General features: G+C 43.6%; 1 protein-coding gene across 1 annotated transcript in view; it reads right to left on the bottom strand.

Annotated features, from left to right (window-relative positions):
- Nucleotides 1-24,363, bottom strand: part of AMMECR1L (AMMECR1 like) — an 82,562-nt gene that overhangs the window by 24,764 nt on the left and 33,435 nt on the right. Inside the window, exon 2 of the mRNA XM_082249685.1 lies at nt 7,321-7,650. Within this exon, the coding sequence (XP_082105811.1) occupies nt 7,321-7,637 (317 nt within the window). The 5' untranslated portion in view covers nt 7,638-7,650. The remainder of the gene's footprint in view (nt 1-7,320; nt 7,651-24,363) is intronic.

Here is a 24,363-nt window from a genome sequence, read left to right as displayed (position 1 = left end):
TGCAACTTACTTGTGTGGATAAGGGAATCTGTTCAGTTTTTTTTTTGATAAGCACACTGGTTAGATAAAAAAAAAATGGACCCCTGTATGCCCAGCTTTAGGCCTCCTGCACACTGGACATTATCAAAACGTCAGTAGAAAGCTGTAGCTGTAGAAGGAGCTTTTCAGCTTTTTTGCAGTAGCGTTTTTTAGCTTTTTTTCAGCAGTAGCATTTTTTAGCAAAACTATATTCCCACAAAAGTTGATGGCTCAAAAAAAGGTTGATAAATGCCGAATAACCGCACTTTTTTTTGGCATTTTTCAGCTTTTATTAGAGTTAGATCGTTTTTACACCTGGAAAAACTCCTCTCAAAACCCACTAGTTCTGGGGGTTTTTCCAGCCAGAAACGCCCCTTCCAAAAACTGCTGATAACAGCCTGTGTGTGCATGGACACATAGGATAGCATGCTGCGGAAAAAAATGTCTGACGCCAAACACAGCCGCTGTAAAAACGTCCAGTGTGCATGAGGCCTATAGTCAGGCGTGGCAATTGCTGTACAAATGCTTTAGGCAATTTATCCTGGACAAGAGTTGCACTGCATGTTCATTGAGCTCAATGAGTCAACCGACTCACTGAATTGCTCTGTAAGAAAATGCAGTAATGCAAACCATTGTGCAGCACTGGAAAACAGAAAGCAGAGCCCACATACACTATATTACCAAAAGTATAGGGACGCCTGCCTTTACACGCACATGAACTTTACTTGCATACCGGGCACTTATACCTCCTTCCTGACCAGGACAATTTTCAGCTTTCAGGCCCTGTTCACACCTGAGTGTTTTTCAGCTCGTAACACGCTCATCTGTGAAGTCTCAAAACGCCCAACAAGCAAAATCCCATTCATTTCAATAGCCCCTGTTCACATATGAATGTTTTGTCGCCTGAAGCTTGAAAAAGTACATGAGCTTCTTTTTTGGTAGATTACAAGCGTTTTTCCTAGATGGAAATGCCTGCCTCCAAACACCTGCAAAAAACGACTGAAAAACGCCTGAAAAAACACCCAAAAAAACGCCTGAAAGCGATACGCTCAGGTGTGAATGGAGCCTCGGTGCTCCCACACTTTGAATGACAATTGTGCGCTCATGTAACACTGTAATCTTATGAAATTTTTATCACACAAATAAAGCTTTATTTATTTTGGTGGTATTTAATCAGCGCTGGGTTTTTTATTTTTTGCTAAACAAACAAAAAAAGACCAAAAATGTTGAAAAAAACAAACAAAACCTTTTTCATATTTTGTTCTAAAATTTTGCTAACAGGTAGTTTTTCTCCTTCACTGATCCTAGCACTGATAAGTGACACTAATGATGAGGCACTGATGGGCACTGATAGGCAGCACTGATAAGTGACACTAATGATCAGGAACTGATAGGTGGCATTGGTGGGCATTGATAAATGGCACTGGTGGGCACTGATTAGCAGCACTGGAGAGCACAAAGGGGACTGATGTCCCTTTAACAGCAGCCAGTTAGCAGCTTTCTTCTTTTCTTCATGCTGACAGCATGAGTAAAAAAAAAAATCTGATAACCGGCTTCTGTTTACTTCTGTGATCAGCTGTTATTGACTGACAGCTGATCACGTGGTAAAGGGCCCGCTGTGATCGACCCTTTATCAAGCTCTGTGCACAGTCATGTTGGAATAGGAAGGGGTCTTCCCCAAACTGTTCCCACAAAGTTGGGAGAATGAAATGGTCCAAAATGTCTTGGTATGCTGACGTCTTAAGTAGTTCCCTTGATCGGAACTAAGGGGCAAGCCCCAACCCCTGAAAAACAACCCCACACCATAATCCCCCCTCCACCAAAGGATTTGGACCAGTGCATAAAGCAAGGTCCATAAAGATATAGAAGAGTGAATTTGGGGTGGAGGAACTTGACTGGCCTGCACAGAGTGCTGACCTCAACCCAATAGAACACCTTTGGGATGAATTTGAGCGCAGACTGCGAGCCAGGCCTTCTCAGCCAACATCAGTGCCTGACCTCACAAATGTGCTTCTGGAAGATGGTCAGACATTCCCATAGACACTCCTAAACCTTGTGGACAGCGTTCCCAGAAGAATTGAAGCTGTTATAGCTGCAAATTGTGGGCCAACTCAGTATTGAACCCTACGGACTAAGACTGGGATGCCATTAAAGTTCATGTGTGTGTAAAGGCAATCCTTTTGGTAATATAGTGTATGTTAAGAGCAACTATGGCTCCCCCCAAAAAAACACATAAGCATATATATGCAATATATACATAGAAACACATTTACAACTTTAACACATATTGATAATCCTATTTGCATAAAAAATGTAAAAGGCTATACATTTAATTTAAAGGAAATATTTTTCCTAAAAAGACAAAACACTGTGATGATTACAAAAAAAACCTCAGATGTTGCTAGCCCCAATATGGGAGCTTTATGTACACGGTATGTATGCAGAAATCTTATTTCCTGCTTGGGTGATCGGCTCATTTAGTTATAAGTCAATTTACAGGCATCCTCTGCAGAAAAAGTTTAATATATACCAGATACTTTCTAAAACTTATGTATACCTAATGGGATGCAGAAATTGAAGCTTTTTGTGTTATGAAATTGAAATTGTTCATCTACTTATAATGTAGACAGCCCTTTCCATTCAGCAGAAGAGTTTAAGAAAATACATGTTAAGGGTGATTTCTTCAGAATGGGGAAAAACTACAAAAAACTTGCAAAAGCCCAAGCAATCTACATTTACATTCACCTGGAGGAATTGCTTTAAAAGCTAAAATCCAATCAGATATTCTAAAAACAGTAACTAATACCACTATGTATCATTCACAGTGATACATAAGGATGAGTCAGTGCATGACTGTCCCTATATTGTCCAGTCAATAGACTAGGGGTGGTCCTGGACCAAGGTGCACATTTTAAATGCACTGGAGGACAAGGGTCTTAGCTATGCTGTCTGGCAAGGCTAACTGGATCACAAAATTGGCTAAACAGAATTACAAAGCTTTTGGCAGATAAGACCGTTCATGTATAATAACTTCAAGTATGTATGCCTGGAAAGCAGCTTTACAGTGGTATTAAACCCAGAACCCAAAATATATCTAGCAATCGCTAGATATGGTGGCTGCATCAGTTTTCTTTTCTTAGGCTCTTTTTCCAGTTTTCACCTGGTGATCTGGCCAGTAACATACCTCCTATATTAGAGTATCCCTACTCTGAGTGAGTGAGCACAAGGGGCACCTTTGGACAGCAGCATTGTTAGTCTGGTGGGAGGGAAATCTTAGAAGTACTAGCAGATTTAACCACTTGCCGACCGCCGCACGACTATTTACTGCGCCAGTCAGCCGCTCCTGGGCAAAGCGGCGTAGACCTATGTCGCTCGCCCAGGCACCTGTAGGGGGCGAGCCCACGTGTGATCGGCAGCTCTGATGTCCGCTGGCCACTCGCGATCTTCCACAGGAGAGGGAGAAGGACGGACGGCTGATGTAAACACAGCCGTCTGTCATTCTCCCTGATGTAAGCACAGAGGGCAGAGGCTATGCGATCCTGCTATGTAGGATCGTATGTCTCTGTGGTTACATCACAAGCCACGCCCCCCCACAGTTAGAATCACGCCCCTAGGGATACATTTAACCCACTGATCACCAATAAAGTTAACCTCTTCCCAGCCAGTGTCATTTATTATTGCGATTTTTTTTAACAAAAATATGTAGCAGAAAACAAATTGGCCTAAAATGTTAAAAAATTTAGATTTTTACATATTTTTTTGAGAATTTCATATAAAAAATGTGAAAAATATTGTTATAGTTTTCAAAATTGTCACACTTTTTTGTTTATAGCGCAAAAAATAAAAATCGCCCAGGTGGGGCGATCCGACATCCCGGGGCGACCTTACAGGTCGCGGCGCGCAGCTCGCACCGCGACCTCGGAGCGGCCGGCACGGACTTCATAACATTGAAGTCAATGCAGGTCGCTCCAGGTCACCCCAAAGAAGCTCCGGACCCTTTTTCTAAGTCGGAGCGACTTGTGTCACTCCTATTAGAATGGGTCCACAGCTTCTCTATGCCAGGCGACCTACGGCGACCTGTCAGGCGACCAGGTCGCCCCAGTGTGAACGGGGTCTTAATCACTAGGTGAATATAGCAAAATAAATAAAGAAAGCCTAAAAAGAAAACAAATGCAGCCATCACATCTAAGAAATGGTAAGCTGCAAAATAATAATTCTTTGCTTTTGAGTTTAATACCACTTTAAGCCCACACTCAGTGCAAAGCAAATTACAAAATTGAGTTACAGCTGCAGGTCTCGGTTAAAGTAGTTTCAGATAAAAAAAATATGTGATGAGTCTCCACTGGTTTAGGGACAGCTTTAACCTAGTAGTAGTCACTTTCAACTGGACTGAAATGTTGTAGAAGTTTTGTAGCTTACCCATGGCACTTCTTTAGATTCAGAAGTGGCTTGGATAAACGACGACACCTCTTCAACATTACAGAAGTCCAGTTGAAATGAACTACTACTAGATATACCACAACTTGGATAAAAGAGACCCTTCACTCTTATGTCACCTTGTGTGATTATGCTCTTGCCAGACACTGGCATTAGTAGTGATGGTTCAGATACTGTGATCAGGTTGCAGAGTGCTCACAGACATAAAGGCCTGTTTATACTTTGGTGGGGTACTACTATCAGGGTGGTAAAAATAGATGGATGAGAAAAGATTCTACCTCTTGTATTTAGCAGGCATAGAAGCCATAGGCATAGAACCCATTCAAGTAATTAACCGCTTGCCGACCGCCGCAAGTACATATACTGCGGCGGTCAGCCCCGTGCAGGCAAAGTGACGTATGGGTACGTCACTAGCCTGCGAGCCAATAGGGGGCGAGCGCTCCCGCCCCCCCCCCCCTCGCTCACTGGGATCCCCACGCGTGTGACCGGTGGACCCGACGTCCGCCGGTCACTCGCGATCGTCCCTTACAGCGGGAGAAAGGCAGGCGGCTAATGTAAACAAAGCCGCCTGTCATTCTCCCCTGTGTAAGTGCAGAGATCATACAGTCCTGCTATACAGGATCGTATATATCTGTAGTTACGCAAGCAGCCACATCCCTGCACAGTTAGAAGCATGCCCCTAGGGACACACTTAACCCCTCCTTCTCCAATAAAGTTAACCCCTTCCCTGCCAGTGTCATTTTTACAGTAACAGTGCATATGTATAGCACTGATTACTGTAGTAATGTCACTGGTAGCCCCAAAAGTGTCAAAAATGTCAGTCAAGGGTCCGATCTGTCCGCCGCAATGTCGCAATCCCGCAAAAAAAAATCGCAGATGGCCGCCATTACTCGTTAAAAAAAAAAAAAAGACAAAAATCTTTCCCTTAGTTAGTAAACGCAATCAAAATACGCTTATTGTGATTTTTTTTTTACCAAACATATGTAGCAGAAAAAAAATTGACCTAAAATGTTAAAAGATTTGGATTTTTACATTTTTTTGGGGAATTTCATATGAAAAAATTTGAAAAATATTGTTATTTTTGCAAAATTATCGCTCTTTTTTTGTTTATAGCACATGATCAAAAAATCACACAGGTGATCAAATACCACCAAAAGAAAACTCTGTTTGTGGGAAAAAAAGGACGTCAATTTCATTTGGGTACAGCGTCGCACGAACACGCAATTGTCCGTTAAATTCAGGCAGTGCAGAATCGCGAAATAGGCCCTGATCAGGAAGGGGGTAAAATATTCCGGGGCTTAAGTGGTTAAGGCTGACCATTGCAACTGCCCTGCAACCATGTGCGGGCTTTAAAGCGTTGAAACAGAGTAAGGAAGCAAAATATCACGTCCTCAACGCCTGTCAAACTCCTCTAAAAAATGATCCGTCGCAGATAGGTTTTCTGAGGAGTGACAGGTGTTTTCTCCAAGTATAAACGTAGCCTAACAGCTTACTGATGTAACAGTAATTGGCTCTATAAGGTAGCAATCATCTTAGGCCTGTGTGCACTTCAAGATGGTTGCCAAAAAAGAAAATATAAACACTTTATAGTAATCATTTAATTTTTACTATTAAAGTTCACCAAATAAAGACAATACATTTAATTCCTTTTTCTGGAAAGAAACAAATTCACAAACAAAAAGCAGACACATAAATATTGAGTCTCGTAGCTCAAAGACTACTGGGTTTGGTCTGAAGTTATTTTTTAAGTGGTTTTCCATTTTTAAAAAGCTTAAATCTACCCAATTTAAATTCCCCTGGCACATTTCTCTTTTTTTTTTCTGTATATACGTTGGGGAAGGGGTAGTTGCTGTTTCAGATACACCTGGCAGTATCCAAACTCCATTTTCAGTCTCCATTTTTACAAAGAGACTAGAAAACCCCTGACATATGTTTTTGAGCTGGATCTACATAGGGCGGAAGAAGGCTGAGCAGCTGTGAGGTTTATTTTCCCCCATATTGGAGTCAGGCATCTAGAGTTTCTAGATAGCAAGTCTCCTGCTAGTCAGCATCTCCAGCCAACAATGAGGACATTAAAGCCTCGTACACACGCACCGATTGTTGGCCGACCGATCGGCCGTCTTTTCTCCAGTGTTGTTGTGTTGGTTAAAAAGTGCTCTAGACTGCACACGAATTTTGTCGGCCAACAACAACCAACTTCAGAAGTGATGTCATGTTCTGGTTGACTTTTCGTGTGTTTTTTCTTCTCGGAGCATGCCCAGTCTTGCTTATCACATTTTTGTCTGCCGAAATCTGTACTGACTGAAGAACAATCGGCCGTTCTGGTGACGGCCAACAAAAATTTTATAGCATGCACACCAGATTTTGTTCGGCCGAAAAGTCGCAGTCGGTTGTCGGAAGCATCATACTAACAAGCCGACAATCGGCCGATCGGACGTTGGCCGAAAATTCACGGCCAACAATCGGTGCGTGTGTACGAGGCTTTACTTTCTTTCTAAAAGTGATCAACCTTTTTCCATTTCCAACTTTAAGCTGGTCATATATTATACAATTTTCTTATTCCATTTCCTTTATGTTTACCTTCAACTATATAGTACAAGGGCCTGCATACAAATTCAAAGTGTTTAGGTTTGACCTCATATTATATTGGTAAATCTAAAGGAAAATTGTATAATGTATGACCAGCTTAACTCTTGAGTCATGTCATTGGCGTGTGTTTACCTTTCCATCCAGCCAGAAGCCAATTCTGTATTGTTAATATTGTCAGCACATAGGAGTATACAGTTTGGCAAATAAATAAAATAAGTGATGGCTACACTGTCTTTATTAGAGGTCACTAGTGATAGAAGCTATAGATAGACTTACTAGGGGTCATTAGTGAAACGTGGCAGACGAGGCTGTGGGAAGCCATGTAGGTGACAATACAGAACATCAAAGCAGTAGCAGCCCATTTCAGCTGTCACCACCAACTGCTCCCTGCCGCTTGTGGTCCCATTGGGACGGGAGAGTGGGGTGAGGGCACCTGGGCCCACCGTCTTGTCCTCAGGGGGCTGGCAGTTATGAGGAGCTGGGGGCTGCTGGGCACTGCCTGCTGGAGAAGGGCACAGTTTGGGTTTCTTCACTCCACAGCAGCCTGAAGATGGCTTGTTCTCTGCAGTCGATACACAGCGTCTCTTCCCCATGCTGTGACACACCCTGTCCATAACACCAAGAGAATACATCAACATACACACTGGAATCCATCAATAATGGGCCACATGCATAAAAGTGTAGAAATATAGGATTTTTGACTTACCGTAAAATCCATTTCTCTGATGTTCATTAACGGACACCGCTCCTGTCAATCTTGACCATTGGGTTATGCTGCCCCCTACAGGAGTATGACACTAGGCAGAAAAAACTTCTGTCTACACCCATGGGCAGTCCCAGGGAGTATACTCCCTCTCCCTACTATAGTCACTCAGTTTTGTTACAAGCAGTGTCAGAGAATTATAACTCCACAGAGGGGTGGGTGTAATGTCCGTCAATGAACATCAGAGAAATGAAGTTTATGGTAAGTCAAAAATACCATTTTCTCTTTCGTTAATTGACGAACACAACTCCTGTTATTCTTGACCATTAGGACATCCCAAAGCAGTGTCTGGCCCCTTTCACACATATGGTCCGTTTTTCATCCGTTGACGGATGAAAAACAAACATCAATGATTATCCGTTAACATCCGTTTTCATCCACTTCCATCAATGTCCGTTTTTTGGAACGGATGAATGCACTATTTTTCATCCGCCAAAAAAACGGATCAGACGAAAAAAGGATGTAAACGGACAAACGGATGAAAAACTGATACATTTTAAAATGACTGAACTGATGAACTGAACGGACTGTATGTGTGGAAGGGGCCTCAAACATGAGGGGTGAGAAACAGCAGAAAATTCCCAAGGGTAAATGTTAGCCAACCAGGCAACAGGGGCTCAACCAAACAACTGGAGCCCTCCTGAAAAAAACAATACACCCTCAAAGAGGATCGGGTCCTCTTAAACAGCAGCCTGAAAAACCTTGCGACCAAAGGAAGCATCCGCAGATACCAACACATCAACTTTATAAAACTTTGAAAAAGTGTGCACCGATGACCAGATGGCCGCCTTGCAAACCTGCGTCACTGACACTTGAAGACAGAAGGCCCAGGAAGCACTAAGCTCCTTAGTAGAGTGCTCCTTGACAGGGAAAGGAGGAACCTGACCCCCAGATGGAATAGGCCTGAACCACGGTCTATCTGATCCATCTGGAAATGGTCTCAGAGAATACCCCCTCCCAAATAGAGAGTCTGACTTCCTGAAAGACTCCAAATCTGCCAGGTACACCCTAATTGCCCCAACCACATCCAAGGCATGCAAGGCAATTTCCTTTGGATGTTTAGGCCTGGAACACAAGTAAGGCAACACAATGTCTTCATTCAAATGAAGGTTAGAGACCACCTTAGGAAGGAATGATGGACAGGGGTGAAGCACCGCATTATCCTTGTGAATCACCAGATAAGGTGAACGACAGGATAATGCCGCCAGTTCCAACACCCTGCGAGGTGATGGCCACCAAAAAGGTCACCTTCTGGGACAGCATAAGCAGGGGAATCTCCCGAATATTTTCAAAGGGAGGCTTCTATAGAGCTGAAAGCACCAAACTAAGATCCCAAGGCGGCAGTGGAGCCCACACTGGAGGAACTAAATGTCGGACACCCTGAAGAAAAGCACGCACCAGGGAGTGTGTGGCCAAAGGTTGTTGGAAAAAGACCGCTAGGTTGATACCTGGCCCTTGATGGTACTCAAGACCAATTTCTGTTCAATCCCCTGTTAAAGGAAGGGTAAGATCCGAGCCACTGAAAAGGAGTGAAGATGCACCCCAAAAGACTCACACCACACAATGTACGCCTTCCACGTACAATGATAGATCTTACTCTAAGATTTCCTAGCTTTTAACAACCTAGGAATCCCCGACTTAGATAGACCTCTATCCTTTAGCACCTGGCGTTCAAAAGCCAAGCCGTCAAAGCCAGCGACTGTAAAGCAGGATGGAAGATCAGTCCTTGGAACAGCAGATCCACCCTGACATGAACCTTCCAAGGAAAGTTGGCGACCAGCTGTACCAGATTGGCGTACGAAGCCCAGCGAGGCCTTTCCGGGGCCACTAAAATGACCGGAATCCTTTCTTCCTCTATTCTGCGTAGGAGTCTGGGCAGAAGCTTGAGAGGAGGGAAGGTGTAAATTAGACAATACTAGCCCCACGGGGCCACCAGCACGTCTGTGGCATCTGCCAGTGCATCTCTTGACCGAGCCACAAATATCTCCACCTTTCTCTTGAGCCAAGACGCCAACAGATCCACCTCAGGAGTGCTCCACTGAAGACACAGCTGATGAAACACCTCCGGATGAAGGGACCACTCCCCGTGGGCAAACGCTTGCAGACTGAGGTAGTCCGCCTGCCAATTTTCTACCCAGGGAATGTGTACGGTGGAGAGGACTGGAACAAACCGTTCTGCCCATCTTAGAATGCCGGCTACCTCCAGAGCCGCCAGGGCACTTCTTGTGCCCCCTTGGTGATTGACATAAGCCACGGCCGTGGCATTGTCCGATTGAATACGCAAAGAGCATCCCTGAAGAAGATCCATCCAATGATACAGACACAGTCTGATCGCTCAGAGTTCCAGGACATTGATCGGTAGTCTGGACTCTTTCAGTGTTCAAATCCCCTGGGCAGAATGCTTGCCGAGCACGCCTTCCCAGCCAGACAGCCTGGCATTTGTGGTGACAACTGTCTAATACAAGGGGAGGAAGGATTTTCCCAGCCGAAGTGCCGGAGAGCAAAGCCACCATATCAGGGACTCCTTTGTTCCCTGACTCAGTTGGATCTGATTGTCCAGAGACTGTGGAGTCTTGTCCCATTTGGTCAGAACCTCCCTTTGCAGGGACCTCGTATGGAACTGCGCAATCAGAACCGCCTCGAAGGTAGATACCATCAGGCCCCTGGACCAGCTGGTCTGCCAGCTCAACAAAAGCAGGAGGAAGTTGTTCACCCTCCAGGTCACGGCATAGGAGCTTAGCCCACTCGGTCAGAGTTTGCGACACCAGGGCAATGGTAAATACTGGCCTCACTGCCAAACCCGCTAATGTTGCCACAGCCTCCGCCTTCCAGCCAGCCGGATCCTTAAAGGCCGGGGACTCTTCCACCGGAATTATGGTTGCCTTTTTCAATCTGGAAACTGGAGGGTTCACCACTGGTGGCACAGTTCACTTCTTAAGAAGGGACTCCTCATTAGTAATGCCTAGTAAAGTGCTTAAGAACCCCATGGGGACGCTTTGATCGTCCCCACTCTTTAGCAACAATTCTGTCAAAATAGGCGGGGAAAGGAAACCCCTTTGCCGCTCTGGATGGCTTGTGAGTGCCAAAGGGTACCTGCGCCTTCATTGCAGCTTTAGCCGCATCCTCCATCTTCAGGGTCTCACGCAGAGATACAATCAGTGCATCCACCAGCGCCTTTTCTCATGCAGTCGCAGACATGGAGAAGTCATCATCACTATTAGAGGATCGCAGGCGCGTGGTTGCAGACCCAGCAGGGTGGCCCACGTCCTCGGTGGCCGAATTCGATTCCGGATCTGATGAGACATATGAGGCAGGGGGCTCTTTTTTCTAGCCTATCGCCTGCAACCTGCCTCAACCCAGGGCACAATGAACTCTAGGACCGCCGTCAGTGCATGGATGGATGGTTGGGACCCGGAGGGCCCCGCAGCCTCAGAGAGGGGATCAGGTGGGGAAACGTGCTCCAAGGACTCCTTAAGTCACCAGGGGACCCCACAAAAAGTGTAACACACTGCTAAGGGACAACCCCCACTGCACTGGCAGCACCACCCGGTCGTCAAGCACAAGGCACAGAGCAATCCTCAGCAGAGAGGGAGAGGAACCCACCAGACTCACCAACCGCCGACACAGGCACCTGCAAGCACCCGGAAATTCTGTACTACACGTGCGGTTATCAGGAAGCTAAATGATCGAGGAGTCAGCACCAGGGGATAAGGAGGGGCTCCCAACGCCAAAATCGCCGCCCACAGGGCTTCACTATCAATGCTTCCGCTATTTGCAATAGTAAACAACAAGAAAATGGCTGCCGGACTACACAAACATGGCCGTCGTGTATAGGAATACATAGGCTACAACAAAATGGCGGCCCGCGCAGAACCACAAGGCATACAGGGACCCAGAATGGGGGGACCAGGCCTCAGGACCGATCCAGTCAGGACGGGGGGCCCTAGCAGGAGCACCCACCTGGTAAAATCTCTCCCCCCCGCACAATCGATCATCTGGCTGCCCGCATCGCCATTACCGCCCTGCCCCCACCCCAGGAAGGTGGCCAAACCACCCAAAAAAAAATATATATATATCCCCAGCGTAAGTGGAGGGGGGGGACAAGATGAGGGACTTGTCAAAGGGGGTGTGCCTGCAGGAAAGAGGGGAACCCAGGGGTAGAGGGAGGACAGCTACTCACTATACCAGGAACTCGGTGGACACCGCTTCAGACAGATTCTTCTCCCCATTGAAATGTGAAGCTGTCGGCCAGGAGGAACGCTGCGACTCAGGCCGAGGCCAGGTCATACGCGACCGCGCAAGACGTTTAACTCGCAGGGCCAGCCCCCGTCCAGTGGGGTTATGTCGCGTCTGACCTAGCGTGGAGCTGAGGCCTGCGCATGCTCGCCTGACCAGACTAGGGTGACCACTGGATCTAGATTTCCAGCCAGCCGCCCAGTCCCACAGTTGATAGCAGATCACAGGAAAAATCAAGGAGGAAAAAATTTGCTATCTAAAAAATTTTGCCAGGACCAAGGATCCCAGCAAAGAACTAGGTCCTTACTCCTAATTAGGCAGAAAAAAACGTGACTATAGCAGGGAGAGGGAGTATACCCCCTGGGACTGCCCATGGGTGTAGCCAGAAGTTTTTCCTGCCTAGTGTCCTACTCCTGTAGGGGGCAGAATAACCCATTGGTCAAGTATGACAGAAGCTGTGTCCGTCAATGAACGAAAGAGAAAGAGACAATTTTTACCCTCAGCAAACAGATTCCCCCTTTATGGTTCTGGAGTAATCTGGGCAACAAGAACTGTTCTTCTATAAAACACTTTTATACATTAGGCTCACAATGAACAGTAATATGAGGCATGGTACATGGCAATTCTTATCCCCGTAAAATGAGAACCACATGATAATAATATTAAAAAAAAACAAAATGCATAACTTTTTTTTTTCATTTTGTAATGGAATAAAGGACGATTATAACCTCTGGCAGTTTTTTTTGCCATCTTTGTCCCATTGGGGACCTTTGCCTTCCCTTTTTGTTCCATAGGCAAAACAGAAAGTGAGAAAAAATCCCTCCAAAGCTTCTTGATGGTAAGAGTGAACACGCTTGCACAATTTGTGTCAGCATGGCGGCTTAAAGTATCTGTTGAAATTGCATATGACAGGGTGACTAGCAATTGAGGGGCAAGGACAGAACATTGTCACCTAAGAGGAAGTGCCTTAACTAGGATTTTCATACCAAGATCACCAGGTATTATATTAATTACAGCTGCAGATTTGAAAACATTGAAAATTACTATTGAAATTACATTAGCAAATAACCCTTTTTAAGATTTTAATGATTGGGCCTAAATCTTCTATAACTATTGGGATTGTTCATCAAATATTGCAAGGAGCACACAATAGTGAAGTACAGGCGGTCCCGGGGTTACAAACAAGATAGGCTCTGTAGGTTTGTTCTTAAGTTGAATTTGTTTGTAAGTCAGAACAGGTACATTTTTAAGTTTTTTGAATAGCATAGGGAAGGATTAACACCGCTGTAACATGTATTTAGTATCTGTGCCCCGGTTCAGATTTCACCTCACATTCTGACCCTATGACAATTGGATTTTGAAAATTTTGTGGAAACAAGGATTGGGGATAAGGCTTTAGTGGGGACACCTTTTTCCCATGATAACCCTTACAGGAGTGAATTACCCTTCCTAGGGGTAGATTTCTCCTCACTTCCTGTTGTATCCCTCTGTTTGTAAGTTGGAGTCTTTGGAAGTCAGGTGTTTGTAAACCGGAGACCGCCTATAATCCATAGCAAAGAGTAAGAATTTACTTTACCGACGTTTAATACATGACTGATGCTCATTGGTTGCTAAGGATACTACACATTTCTCTTTACTCCTTGCACTACTTTACTTGAAAATACTGTATGTACATCAATCATTTCCTATATTTATATACCGATACAATATCATGCAACATTTCCATTCCCAAAAGGGCTTACACTCTACAGTCCATAACACAGACACTGACATACACACTTTAGGGCCATAACTGTAAAAGCTGAATAACCAACCTGGACACTTTCACACAATGGGGGTAACCCAAACAACCATGTAGAACTCTGTAGAGCAGTGGTCATCAACCCTGGCCTACAGGGCCCACTAACAGGCCAGATTTTCAAGATAACTGAAATACATCCCAGGTGATATCATTTGCTGCTTAGTGATTGCAGTACTCTAGTCTGCATCTCCCCAAGGTAATACCTAAAATCTGGCCTGTTAGTGGGCCCTGTAGGCCAGGGTTGAGGACCACTGCTGTAGAGGACCGAGGGGGGCAACTAAACTGAAGGCCCCAGTGCACAAGACATTTTTCCTTTGTCTATTGCAGAATAATCTGTATGAATAAGCTCTCTGCCCATGTCTGGCATTTGTTGTAAAAGGCTTTCAGTATGCTGTGACCAATTCAAGACTGTCTCTCCAACCCACCCCACAGAAAACAATTTACAGTGTGTTATAAATTAAAGTAGTTGTAAGCCCAAGACATGAAATATAAACAAAGCATATCCCTCTATAGCACAGATCCTCAAACTACAGCCCTCCAGCTGTTGCGGAGCTACACATCCTATGAGGCATTGTAAAATCTAACATTCACAGATATGACTAGGCATGATGGGAATTGTAGTTCCCGAACAACTGGAGGGCCATAGTTTGAAGACCCCTGCTCTAAAGCATGGGTGCTTAATCTGTGCCCACATCATGCCTCTGCCTTTGGGAGTCATGCTTGCGAAGAGGAAGAAAAAACAGCCATTGATCAGGTGAATGGAGTAGCCATTTTATTTATCAAACATTTGTTTATGATTATAAAACATGTATTTATGATTAAGCAGATATATTAGATGTATAGGTTGTTAGAAGTCATATTGTATAACAGCTGTTCTGTTCAAATACCATTTACACCTCCAGCTGTATAGATTGCTATCTCAGCCTTTGAAGACCTGTTCCTCCAAGGAGCCAAAATACTGGAAGTGACAAGCCTATGTGAACAACTATTCCGCATTTCAATCAGTTTCACCAGATTTGACTTCAAAGAAACTTTAGATAGTTGCCACCCACCATATAAATTGAATTAGGTGTCCTAGCCAGTTAGAGCAATTGTTTTAAAACCAACACAATGTCACTGTATTGCTCTCCAAACATGTCTTTCTACCTACATTTGTAAAAATAAATACATCTTTTTTTCAATCTGGCTTCAACAATTGAAACTGTTACTGAAACCCATGAGTTTTGGGGTTTCCCCTACACTAGTAACTGTCAACCTTGCAATGCCTCATGAGATTTGTAGTTCCGCAACAGCTGGAGGGCCACAGGTTGAGCACCCATGCTCTATAGTGTGTACTTCAAGTTAAGAGCACTAAGTGTCATTTCTGTCTGCTGCTATTAGCATGAGTCATTTCTGACAAGTTTTCCTGGCACCAAGAGAAAAAAGGTGACTCTCCACACTGAGCTCTGCAGAGTGTAATTAAAGCTTTCCGCCCCCTTTTTTCTGAACGCTCAGAAAAGCTTTACCAATTTTGGACTTTGAACAGATGTAGACAAGAGAGGGCTGCAGATAAACTGGTACAATTTACGTGGAAAGATTTGTTTCATCTCTGTGTATCACCTGAGGCTATTCACTTCACTGGGTATATGTAAGGGTTTACAACCACCTTAAGGCTGTATATATATATATATATATATATATATATATATATATATATATATATATATATACACACATACAGTGGGTACGGAAAGTATTCAGACCCCCTTAAATTTTTCACTCTTTGTTATATTGCAGCCATTTGCTAAAATCATTTAAGTTCATTCTTCTTCCTCATGAATGTACACATAGCACCCCATACTGACAGAAAAACACAGAATTGTTGACATTGTTGCAGATTTATTAAAAAAAAAAAACTGAAATATCACATGGTCCTAAGTATTCAGACCCTTTGCTCAGTATTTAGTAGAAGCCCCCTTTTGATCTAATACAGCCAGGAGTCTTTTTGGGAAAGATGCAACAAGTCTTTCACACCTGGATTTGGGGATCCTCTGCCATTCCTCCTTGCAGATCCTCTCCAGTTCTGTCAGGTTGGATGGTAAACGTTGGTGGACAGCCATTTTTAGGTCTCTCCAGAGATGCTCAATTGGGTTTAAGTCAGGGCTCTGGCTGGGCCATTCAAGAACAGTCACGGAGTTGTTGTGAAGCCACTCCTTCATTATTTTAGCTGTGTGCTTAGGGTCATTGTCTTGTTGGAAGGTAAACCTTCGGCCCAGTCTGAGGTCCAGAGCACTCTGGAGAAGGTTTTTGTCCAGGATATCCCTGTACTTGGCCGCATTCATCTTTCCCTCGATTGCAACCAGTCATCCTGTCCCTGCAGCTGAAAAACACTCCCACAGCATGATGCTGCCACCACCATGCTTCACTGTTGGGACTGTATTGGACAGGTGATGAGCAGTGCCTGGTTTTCTCCACACATACCACTTAGAATTAAGGCCAAAAAGTTCTATTTTGGTCTCATCAGACCAGAGAATCTTATTTCTCACCATCTTGGAGTCCTTCAGGTGTTTTTTAGCAAACTCCATGCAGGCTTTCATGTGTCTTACACTGAGGAGAGGCTTCCGTCGGGCCACTCTGCCATAAAGCCCCGACTGGTGGAGGGCTGCAGTGATGGTTGACTTTCTACAACTTTCTCCCATCTCCTGACTGCATCTCTGGAGCTCAGCCACAGTGATCTTTGGGTTCTTCTTTACCTCTCTCACCAAGGCTCTTCTCCCCCGATAGCTCAGTTTGGCCGGACGGCCAGCTCTAGGAAGGGTTCTGGTCGTCCCAAACGTCTTCCATTTGAGGATTATGGAGGCCACTGTGCTCTTAGGAACCTTAAGTGCAGCAGAAATCTTTTTGTAACCTTGGCCAGATTTGTGCCTTGCCACAATTCTGTCTCTGAGCTCTTCAGGCAGTTCCTTTGACCTCATGATTCTCATTTGCTCTGACATGCATTGTGATCTGGAAGGTCTTATATAGACAGGTGTGTGGCTTTCCTAATCAAGTCCAATCAGTATAATCAAACACAGCTGGACTCAAATGAAGGTGTAGAACCATCTCAAGGATGATCAGAAGAAATGGAGTTAAATATATGAGTGTCACAGCAAAGGGTCTGAATACTTAGGACCATGTGATATTTCAGTTTTTCTTTTTTAATAAATCTGCAACAATGTCAACAATTCTGTGTTTTTCTGTCAGTATGGGGTGTTATGTGTACATTCATGAGGAAGAAGAATGAACTTAAATGATTTTAGCAAATGGCTGCAATATAACAAAGAGTGAAAAATTTAAGGGGGTCTGAATACTTTCCGTACCCACTGTATATACACTGTATATGGATATGGAAGAGAATGTTGAACCAACAAGATAAAATAGAATTGAGGGCTCAGCTAATAATGTAACGTCCAGCAGTGTCTAAAATATATATTTAGGATGAAGTTGAGCTTTAACGTTGTAAAACAAATAATACTCATTTTACTGGAAGTATGAACTATAGGGGCACCTTCATCTGACAGATTGGTGAACCTTGGTACAAACTGGGAAAATTGTGAATCCCTACATCTAATGGGGGACTACATGCATGTTCTTTGAAAAGCCAAGGATCAGTATAACATAACACAGTAAACTTGTACACACTGGCAAGAGTGATATTCATTAATACTGTTTATGTACGGTTACTGCAAAACATACAATTGTTGCATTATAGGCACTAAATAAAAACTTAGTGTATGTATGTCCTGCTAATTATTGTTCCATCTTTTTCACTAAATTAGAGCATTTTACCACATTGATTGCGACTGGAGCAATGCCAAGATTGAGAATGTTTACTATATTTTCTGCAGAAGCCAACAATGTTACTGTGGAACATTCAAACCAAATTCATGAATATAATAAATAGGATGCATCTGTAATGCTGTGTGGAGTAACTGCTTTCTGTTTGTCTCTCAACCTGGGCATTCTCTAACTATGACTAGATCTCCACCAGGGCGGACATTAATATGACTGGCTCTCCATCAGGGCAGACTCTAATAAGAATGACTCTCTACCAGGGAAGTCTTTAGCTATGATTGGCTCTCCATCAGGCAGTCTATAAATTAAAGTGTGTCTCTATCAAAGCAGTCTCTAAGGCTCCATTCACACCTGGGCGTTTTTGAGCATTTTTCAGCTCCAAAAACGCTCAAAAAAAACGTTCCAAAACGCCCAACAAGTAAAACCCCATTCATTTAAATGGCCCCTGTTCACATCTGAGCGTTTTAATGCCTGAAGCAAAACGACTGTAGCTGAAAAAAGTACATGAGATTCTTTTTGGGCTGATTACCAGCGTTTTTGATAGATGTCAATGCCTGCCTCCAAAAACGCCTGAAAATCGCGGTAAAAATCGCAGTAAAAAACGTGCGAAAAAGCTACGCTCAAGTGTGAATGCAGCCTAAATATGACTGGTTGTCTTCCAGGACAATCCCTAAATATAACTGGTTCTCTACCAGAGCAGTCTGAAAATATAACTGGCTCTCCAACAGCAGGGAAGTCTCTCAAAATGGCTGGCTCACTATTGGGACAGCTTCTAAATATGACTGGCTCCCCATAAGGGCATTCTCTAAATATGACTGCATCTCCACCAGGGTGGTTCTTATTATGACTGGCTCTCCACCAGGGCAGACTCGAAATATGAATGGTTCTCTACCAGGGCAGTCTTTAAATATGATTGGTTCCCCATAAGGCCATCTCTAAATATGACTGCCTCTCTACCAGTGAAGTCACCAAATATGACTGGCTCTCTACCAGGTCAGCCCCTAAATATAACTGGCTCTACAAAAGCAGGTCCCTAAATATGACTGGCTCTCTGTCAGGGCCATCTCAAAACGTGACTGGCTTCCCACCAGGATAGTCTCTATATTTGGCTGGTTCTCTACCAAAGGCAGTCTCCATATATAACAGTAAAATAAAATATATAGAAACTGCGCTAACAAAAAAAAAAAATTTTGAAACAAGGAAAGCTGCTAGCAAATCAACTAACATGTGTTGTAAGTAGAGTGAAAAATAAGAAATTGCAGCGCTAAACCAAAATCTCAAAAAACATGTGACCATATGTGAATAGATGAACATATATATATCAAATGAATCATACATATAATCAAATGTGATTGAAAGTAATCAAAAGTGTAGCCACTGAAAAAAGTTCATAAAGAAAGTCCCAGGTAGTGATTAGACTAAATGTGCATCCAAATTCAAAGGTGATATTGAACCGTGCCAAGGGACCCCACACCAAGGATCAAAAAATTGCGGTCACCGGAGGGTATGGACCCAAGATACTTTATAGTATATGGGCCAATACGGGCTGATATTGCTGTATACTCCCAAGATAAGGCTGGAACACCAGATATTCAGGAGGGTAGCCACAGTGTCACAAATGGAAGCCGTCAGTCTCTCACAGTCATACATGGAGGAAGCCAGACAAAACCGACATATTGTAAAACTGCTAAAACTTTAATATAGTATAAAAGCCAAAGAAACACTTACAAGCATCCAATGGACTTAAGACATGTAATACAGAAACAGATGGTGTGAAAGACGTTTCTGACGCGTTTCCTCTAAACAGACATAATCATAGGAAGCTGCCATGTTAAGAGAGCCCTCTCCAGCGTCTTAAATAGTGTGTCTAATCCCCATGTTAATCAGGAAATTCAAAACATCTGTGAGAGCGCCGCCGCTTCCTCCAAAATGGCGTCGGCTTGCATACCAAGCCTAGCTCTCGAACCGGAAGCTCGTCTTCGAGGGCGGCGTCACTTCTGGGAGTCAGTTCCACTGAGTAACCAGCGAGACCTTATCCACCGCCCACAAGACAACATCCAGGAGGGGGAGGTGGATGCCTGTAACCAAGACAACGCTGGATACTTCCTCCTGAACCGAAGCCCGAGCAGAATGGGGAGAAGAGACAGCGATAATAAAGTGCAAACAATCTCACATCCTTCACTGTGTAAATCTATTACGCACCTCTGTCCTAAGAGGTATTAATGAATGCGTTAATGTCCCATTCCACATTAAGCCCATTACCACTTCACCCCCTTTGATGTGGGAGATTTACCCTCCCCCTCTTCTTCCCTCCTTTTATTTGCAGAAGGATCCAACCAGGAGATTAGGGGAAATCTGTCCTCATATTTTTTCACTTTTTTGATTCACTTCTACACCATATTAAGATACATTTTTACACAAATTTTTATTATTATCTTTTCATATACTCTTTTATGATTTTAGATGGTTTAACTCCACCAGTCTTATTGAGATTTACACCAATATATTGTTATGCAATATGACAGTGGAGTAATTAGATCATTGGGTATTATCTCTACCTTCTAACCTTGTTAATATTCTATAGGCACTGTCATGAGCTTCCCGATTTGTATCGGTAATAGAATAGTGAAGGATGTGAGATTGTTTACACTTTCTTATCGCTGTCTCTTCTCCCCATTCTTCTCGGGCTTCGGTTCAGGAGGAAGTATCCAGTGTTGTCTTGGTTACAGGCATCCACCTCCCCCCTCCCGGATGTTGTCTTCCATTTTGGAGGAAGTGGCGGCGCTCTCACAGATGTTTTGAATTGCCTGATCAACATGGGGATTAGACACACTATTTAAGACGCCGGAGAGGGCTCTCTTAACATGGCAGTTTCCTATGATTATGTCTGTTTAGAGGAAACGCGTCAGCTTGTCATTCATGCCATCTGTTTCTGTATTACATGCCTTAAGTCCATTGGATGCTTGTAAGTGTTTCTTTGGCATTTATACTATATTATTATTATTATTATATAGTATTTATATAGCGCCGACAGTTTACGCAGCGCTTTACAACTTGAGGGTAGACAGTACAAATACAATACACTTCAATACAGAAGGAATCAGAGGACCCTGCTCGTTAGAGCTTACAATCTAAGAGGGACGGTCAGGAGATACAAGAGGTAATAACTGGGGGGGATGGGCTGATGGGGAAAATAAGAGCACGTTGTTAGGTGGTTTCCAGATAGGTTTCTCTGAAGAGATGTGTTTTCAGGGATCGACTGAAAGTAGTCAAAGTTGGAGATAGTTGGACAGATGGGGGTAGAGCATTCCAGAGGATGGGAGAAGCTCGGGAGAAGTCCTGGAGGCAAGAATGGGAAGTGGTTACAAGCGAGCTTGAGAGCAGGAGGTCCTGGGAGGAACGAGGAGAACGAGTTGGTCGGTATTTTGAGACCAGATTAGTGATGTAGCTGGGCGCCAAGTTATGGATGGCTTTGTAGGTTATGGTTAGTAGCTTTACACTAAAAGCAGCATTTTACACTATGTCGGTTTTGTCTGGCTTCCTCCATGTATGACTGTGAAAGACCTACGGCTTCCATTTGTGAGACTGTGGCTACCCTCCTAAATATCCGGTGTTCCAGCCATATCTTGGGAATATACAGCAATATCAGCCTTTATGGCCCATATACTATAAAGTATCTTGGGTCCATAGCCTCTGGTGAGCGCAATTTTTTGATCCTTGGTGTGGGGTCCCTTGGCACGGTTCAATATCACCTTTGAATTTGGATGCACATTTAGTCTAATCACTACCTGGGACTTTCTTTATGAACTTTTTTTCAAAGGCTACACTTTTGATTACTTTCAAATCACATTTGATTATATGTATGATTCATTTAATATATATATGTTCATCTATTCACATATGGTCACATGTTTTTTGCAATTTTGGTTTAGCGCTGCAATTTCTTATTTTTCAGTCTCCAAATATGATTGGTTTACCAACAGGGTAGTTTCCAATTATGACAGGCTCTCTACCAGGGCTTTCTCTCAATATAACTGGCTCCCAGCAGGGCAGTCTCTAAATATGACTGGTTCTCAACTAGAGCATCCTCTCAATAGGACTGCCTCTCAACCAAAGCAGTTTTAAAATATAACTAGCTCTCCACCAAGACAATGTCTAAATATAACTGGTTTTCTACCAGAGCAGTCTAAAAATATAACTAGCTCTCCAACACCAGGACAGTCTCTAAATATGACTGGCTCCACACCAGCACAGTCTCTAAATTATTGAATCTCCACCAAACAAAAATTCTCCTGCGCTCGGGTGGTATGTGATGAAGGATAAGGAATCTTATATGATCTTGGTATGCACCACTCAAGGTCTTGCTGCCCTCTCAGGACCAAGGGTATCGAAAATGTACTGAAAGACCACAACAACAGAAGGGCGCACCGACCTCATGCATTACCACTAAAAAAGGTTTATTGTAATCCAAAGACGACATATATTATACTCACAAAAGAGTGATGATATGAAACATAAAAGACAATGGAACCGGTCGTCTCCAAGGTAACCAGGAAACCCCTTTACTGGGTGACATGCTGGTGTCAGCAACTATATGGCTGTGCTGACGTGTTTCGAGGGAGGACCCTCTTCCTCAGAGCCAAAAAGTGCTATTGAACTGTTGTTCCATTCACAAGGTGTTAAGTGGTCGGCCACTGGGTGGTGGTGGTCCACAAGGAGCAAAGGACAGCAATGTGAGTGGAAGAGGCCATCAAGTTGCCGGGGCAGCACAGCATACTGAGTTGCATGCAACACCGGCCACAATCTACACCAATTGTAAATAACATCATTAGCATAAGTTAAAGCAATCATATAATACCATGGACTGAGAGTAAAACAATTAAATAAATACTCTCATTTTTTAAAAAATCATATCAATATGATACACAATTGACATAAAAAAATACATATACATGTGAATACACATTTTGATAAAAATACACATATGACCCAAGACCTTATTATATATTAGTGGAATTAATCAGCAAGTGTCACAGTTGTAATGGATGTATCGAAGGAGTATATGAGGTGTATGTAAATGCAGCTAGTAGCGTGGTTGCAGCACACAGGAGCCAAGCTACTAGCTGCATTTACATATACTCATATACTCCCTCCTTACATCCATAACAATTGTGACACTTGCTGATTATTTCCACTAATATATAATAAGGTCCTGGGTCATATGTGTATTTCCAGAATGGTGGAACAAACAACAATTTCCCTACAGGTATAAAACTCACAGTCTGAAACTTTGCCAACAAGGAGAAAAAGTGAGCTCCCTTGAAAGAACCAGTACCAGACAATGGAATCTATAATTGTCCTGGTAGAAGGAAGACCAGAGCTGTCTCTGTGGGAAATGCCTAAGCCTCAACTCCCCTGACCCTAGAGGAACAAGAAACTTCAAACCTTAAATGACTGACAGAACAGACACCTACCCTGCCAAGGCAAGACCTACTGGAAATAATTCTTATAAAGACTTCAATCAGAAGAACCAAGGACAGTAAAAGTGGCTCTTAAGTGTATCACAGGAACCAAGAATTCAATCCACTGAAGTTAGCATGATCAACAGAGTATGGTACATAGGAAGAACCCACACAAGAATAGACAGGGGATGGAAGGTAGCTATCCTCATAGTAAGAAGAACTACAGTATCTCACAAAAGTGAGTACACCCCTCACATTTTTGTAAATATTTTATTACATCTTTTCATGGGACGACACTGAAGAAATGACACTTTTCTACAATGTAAAGTAGTGAGTGTACAGCTTGTATAACAGTGTAAATTTGCTGTCCCCCTTTAAAATAACTTCACACACAGCCATTATTGTCTAAACCACTGGCAACAAAAGTGAGTACACCTCTAAGTGAAATGTCCGAATTGGGCCCAAAGTGTCAATACTTTGCGTGGCCACCATTATTTTCCAACACTGCTTTAACCCTCTTGGGCATGGAGTTCACCAGAGCTTCACAGGTTGCCACTGGAGTCCTCTTCCACTCGCCCATGATGACATCACAGAGCTGGTGGATGTTATAGACCTTGTGGGATGCCCCACAGATGCTCAATAGGGTTTAGGTCTGGAGACATGCTTGGCCAATCCATCACCTCTACCCTCTGCTTCTTTAGCAAGGCAGTAGTCGTCTTGGAGGTGTGTTTGTGGTCATTATCATGTTGGAATACTACCCTGTGGCCCACTTCCCCAAGGTAGGGGATCATGTTCTGCTTCAGTATGTCACATTACATGTTGGCATTCATGGTTCCCTCAATGAACTGTAGCTCCCCAGTGCAGCACTTATGCAGTCCCAGACCATGACACTCCCACTACCATGCTTGACTGTAGGTAAGACACACTTGTCTTTATACTCCTCACCTGGTTGTCGCCGCACACACTTGACACCATCTGAACCAAATACGTTTATTTGTGTCTCAGACCACAGGACATGGTTCCAGTAATCTATGTCCTTAGTCTGCTTGTCTTCAGCAAACTGTTTGCAGGCTTTCTTTTGCATCATCTTTAAAAGAGGCTTCCTTCTGGAACGACAGCAATGCAGATCAATATGATGCAGTGTGCTGCGTATGGTTTGAGCACTGACAAAAGAAGATAAGTGCTATACAGCACCCCCTTTTTTCCTGCGCTCGGAACCTGGTCCTCAGGCTGCCTCAATCCCG

Source organism: Pelophylax lessonae, assembly GCF_965119305.1.
Source record: "Pelophylax lessonae genome assembly, chromosome: 3".
Lineage (NCBI taxonomy): Eukaryota > Metazoa > Chordata > Amphibia > Anura > Ranidae > Pelophylax > Pelophylax lessonae.
The sequence above is the reverse complement of the archived record's forward strand: the minus strand, read 5'-3'. Positions and strand labels throughout refer to the sequence as shown.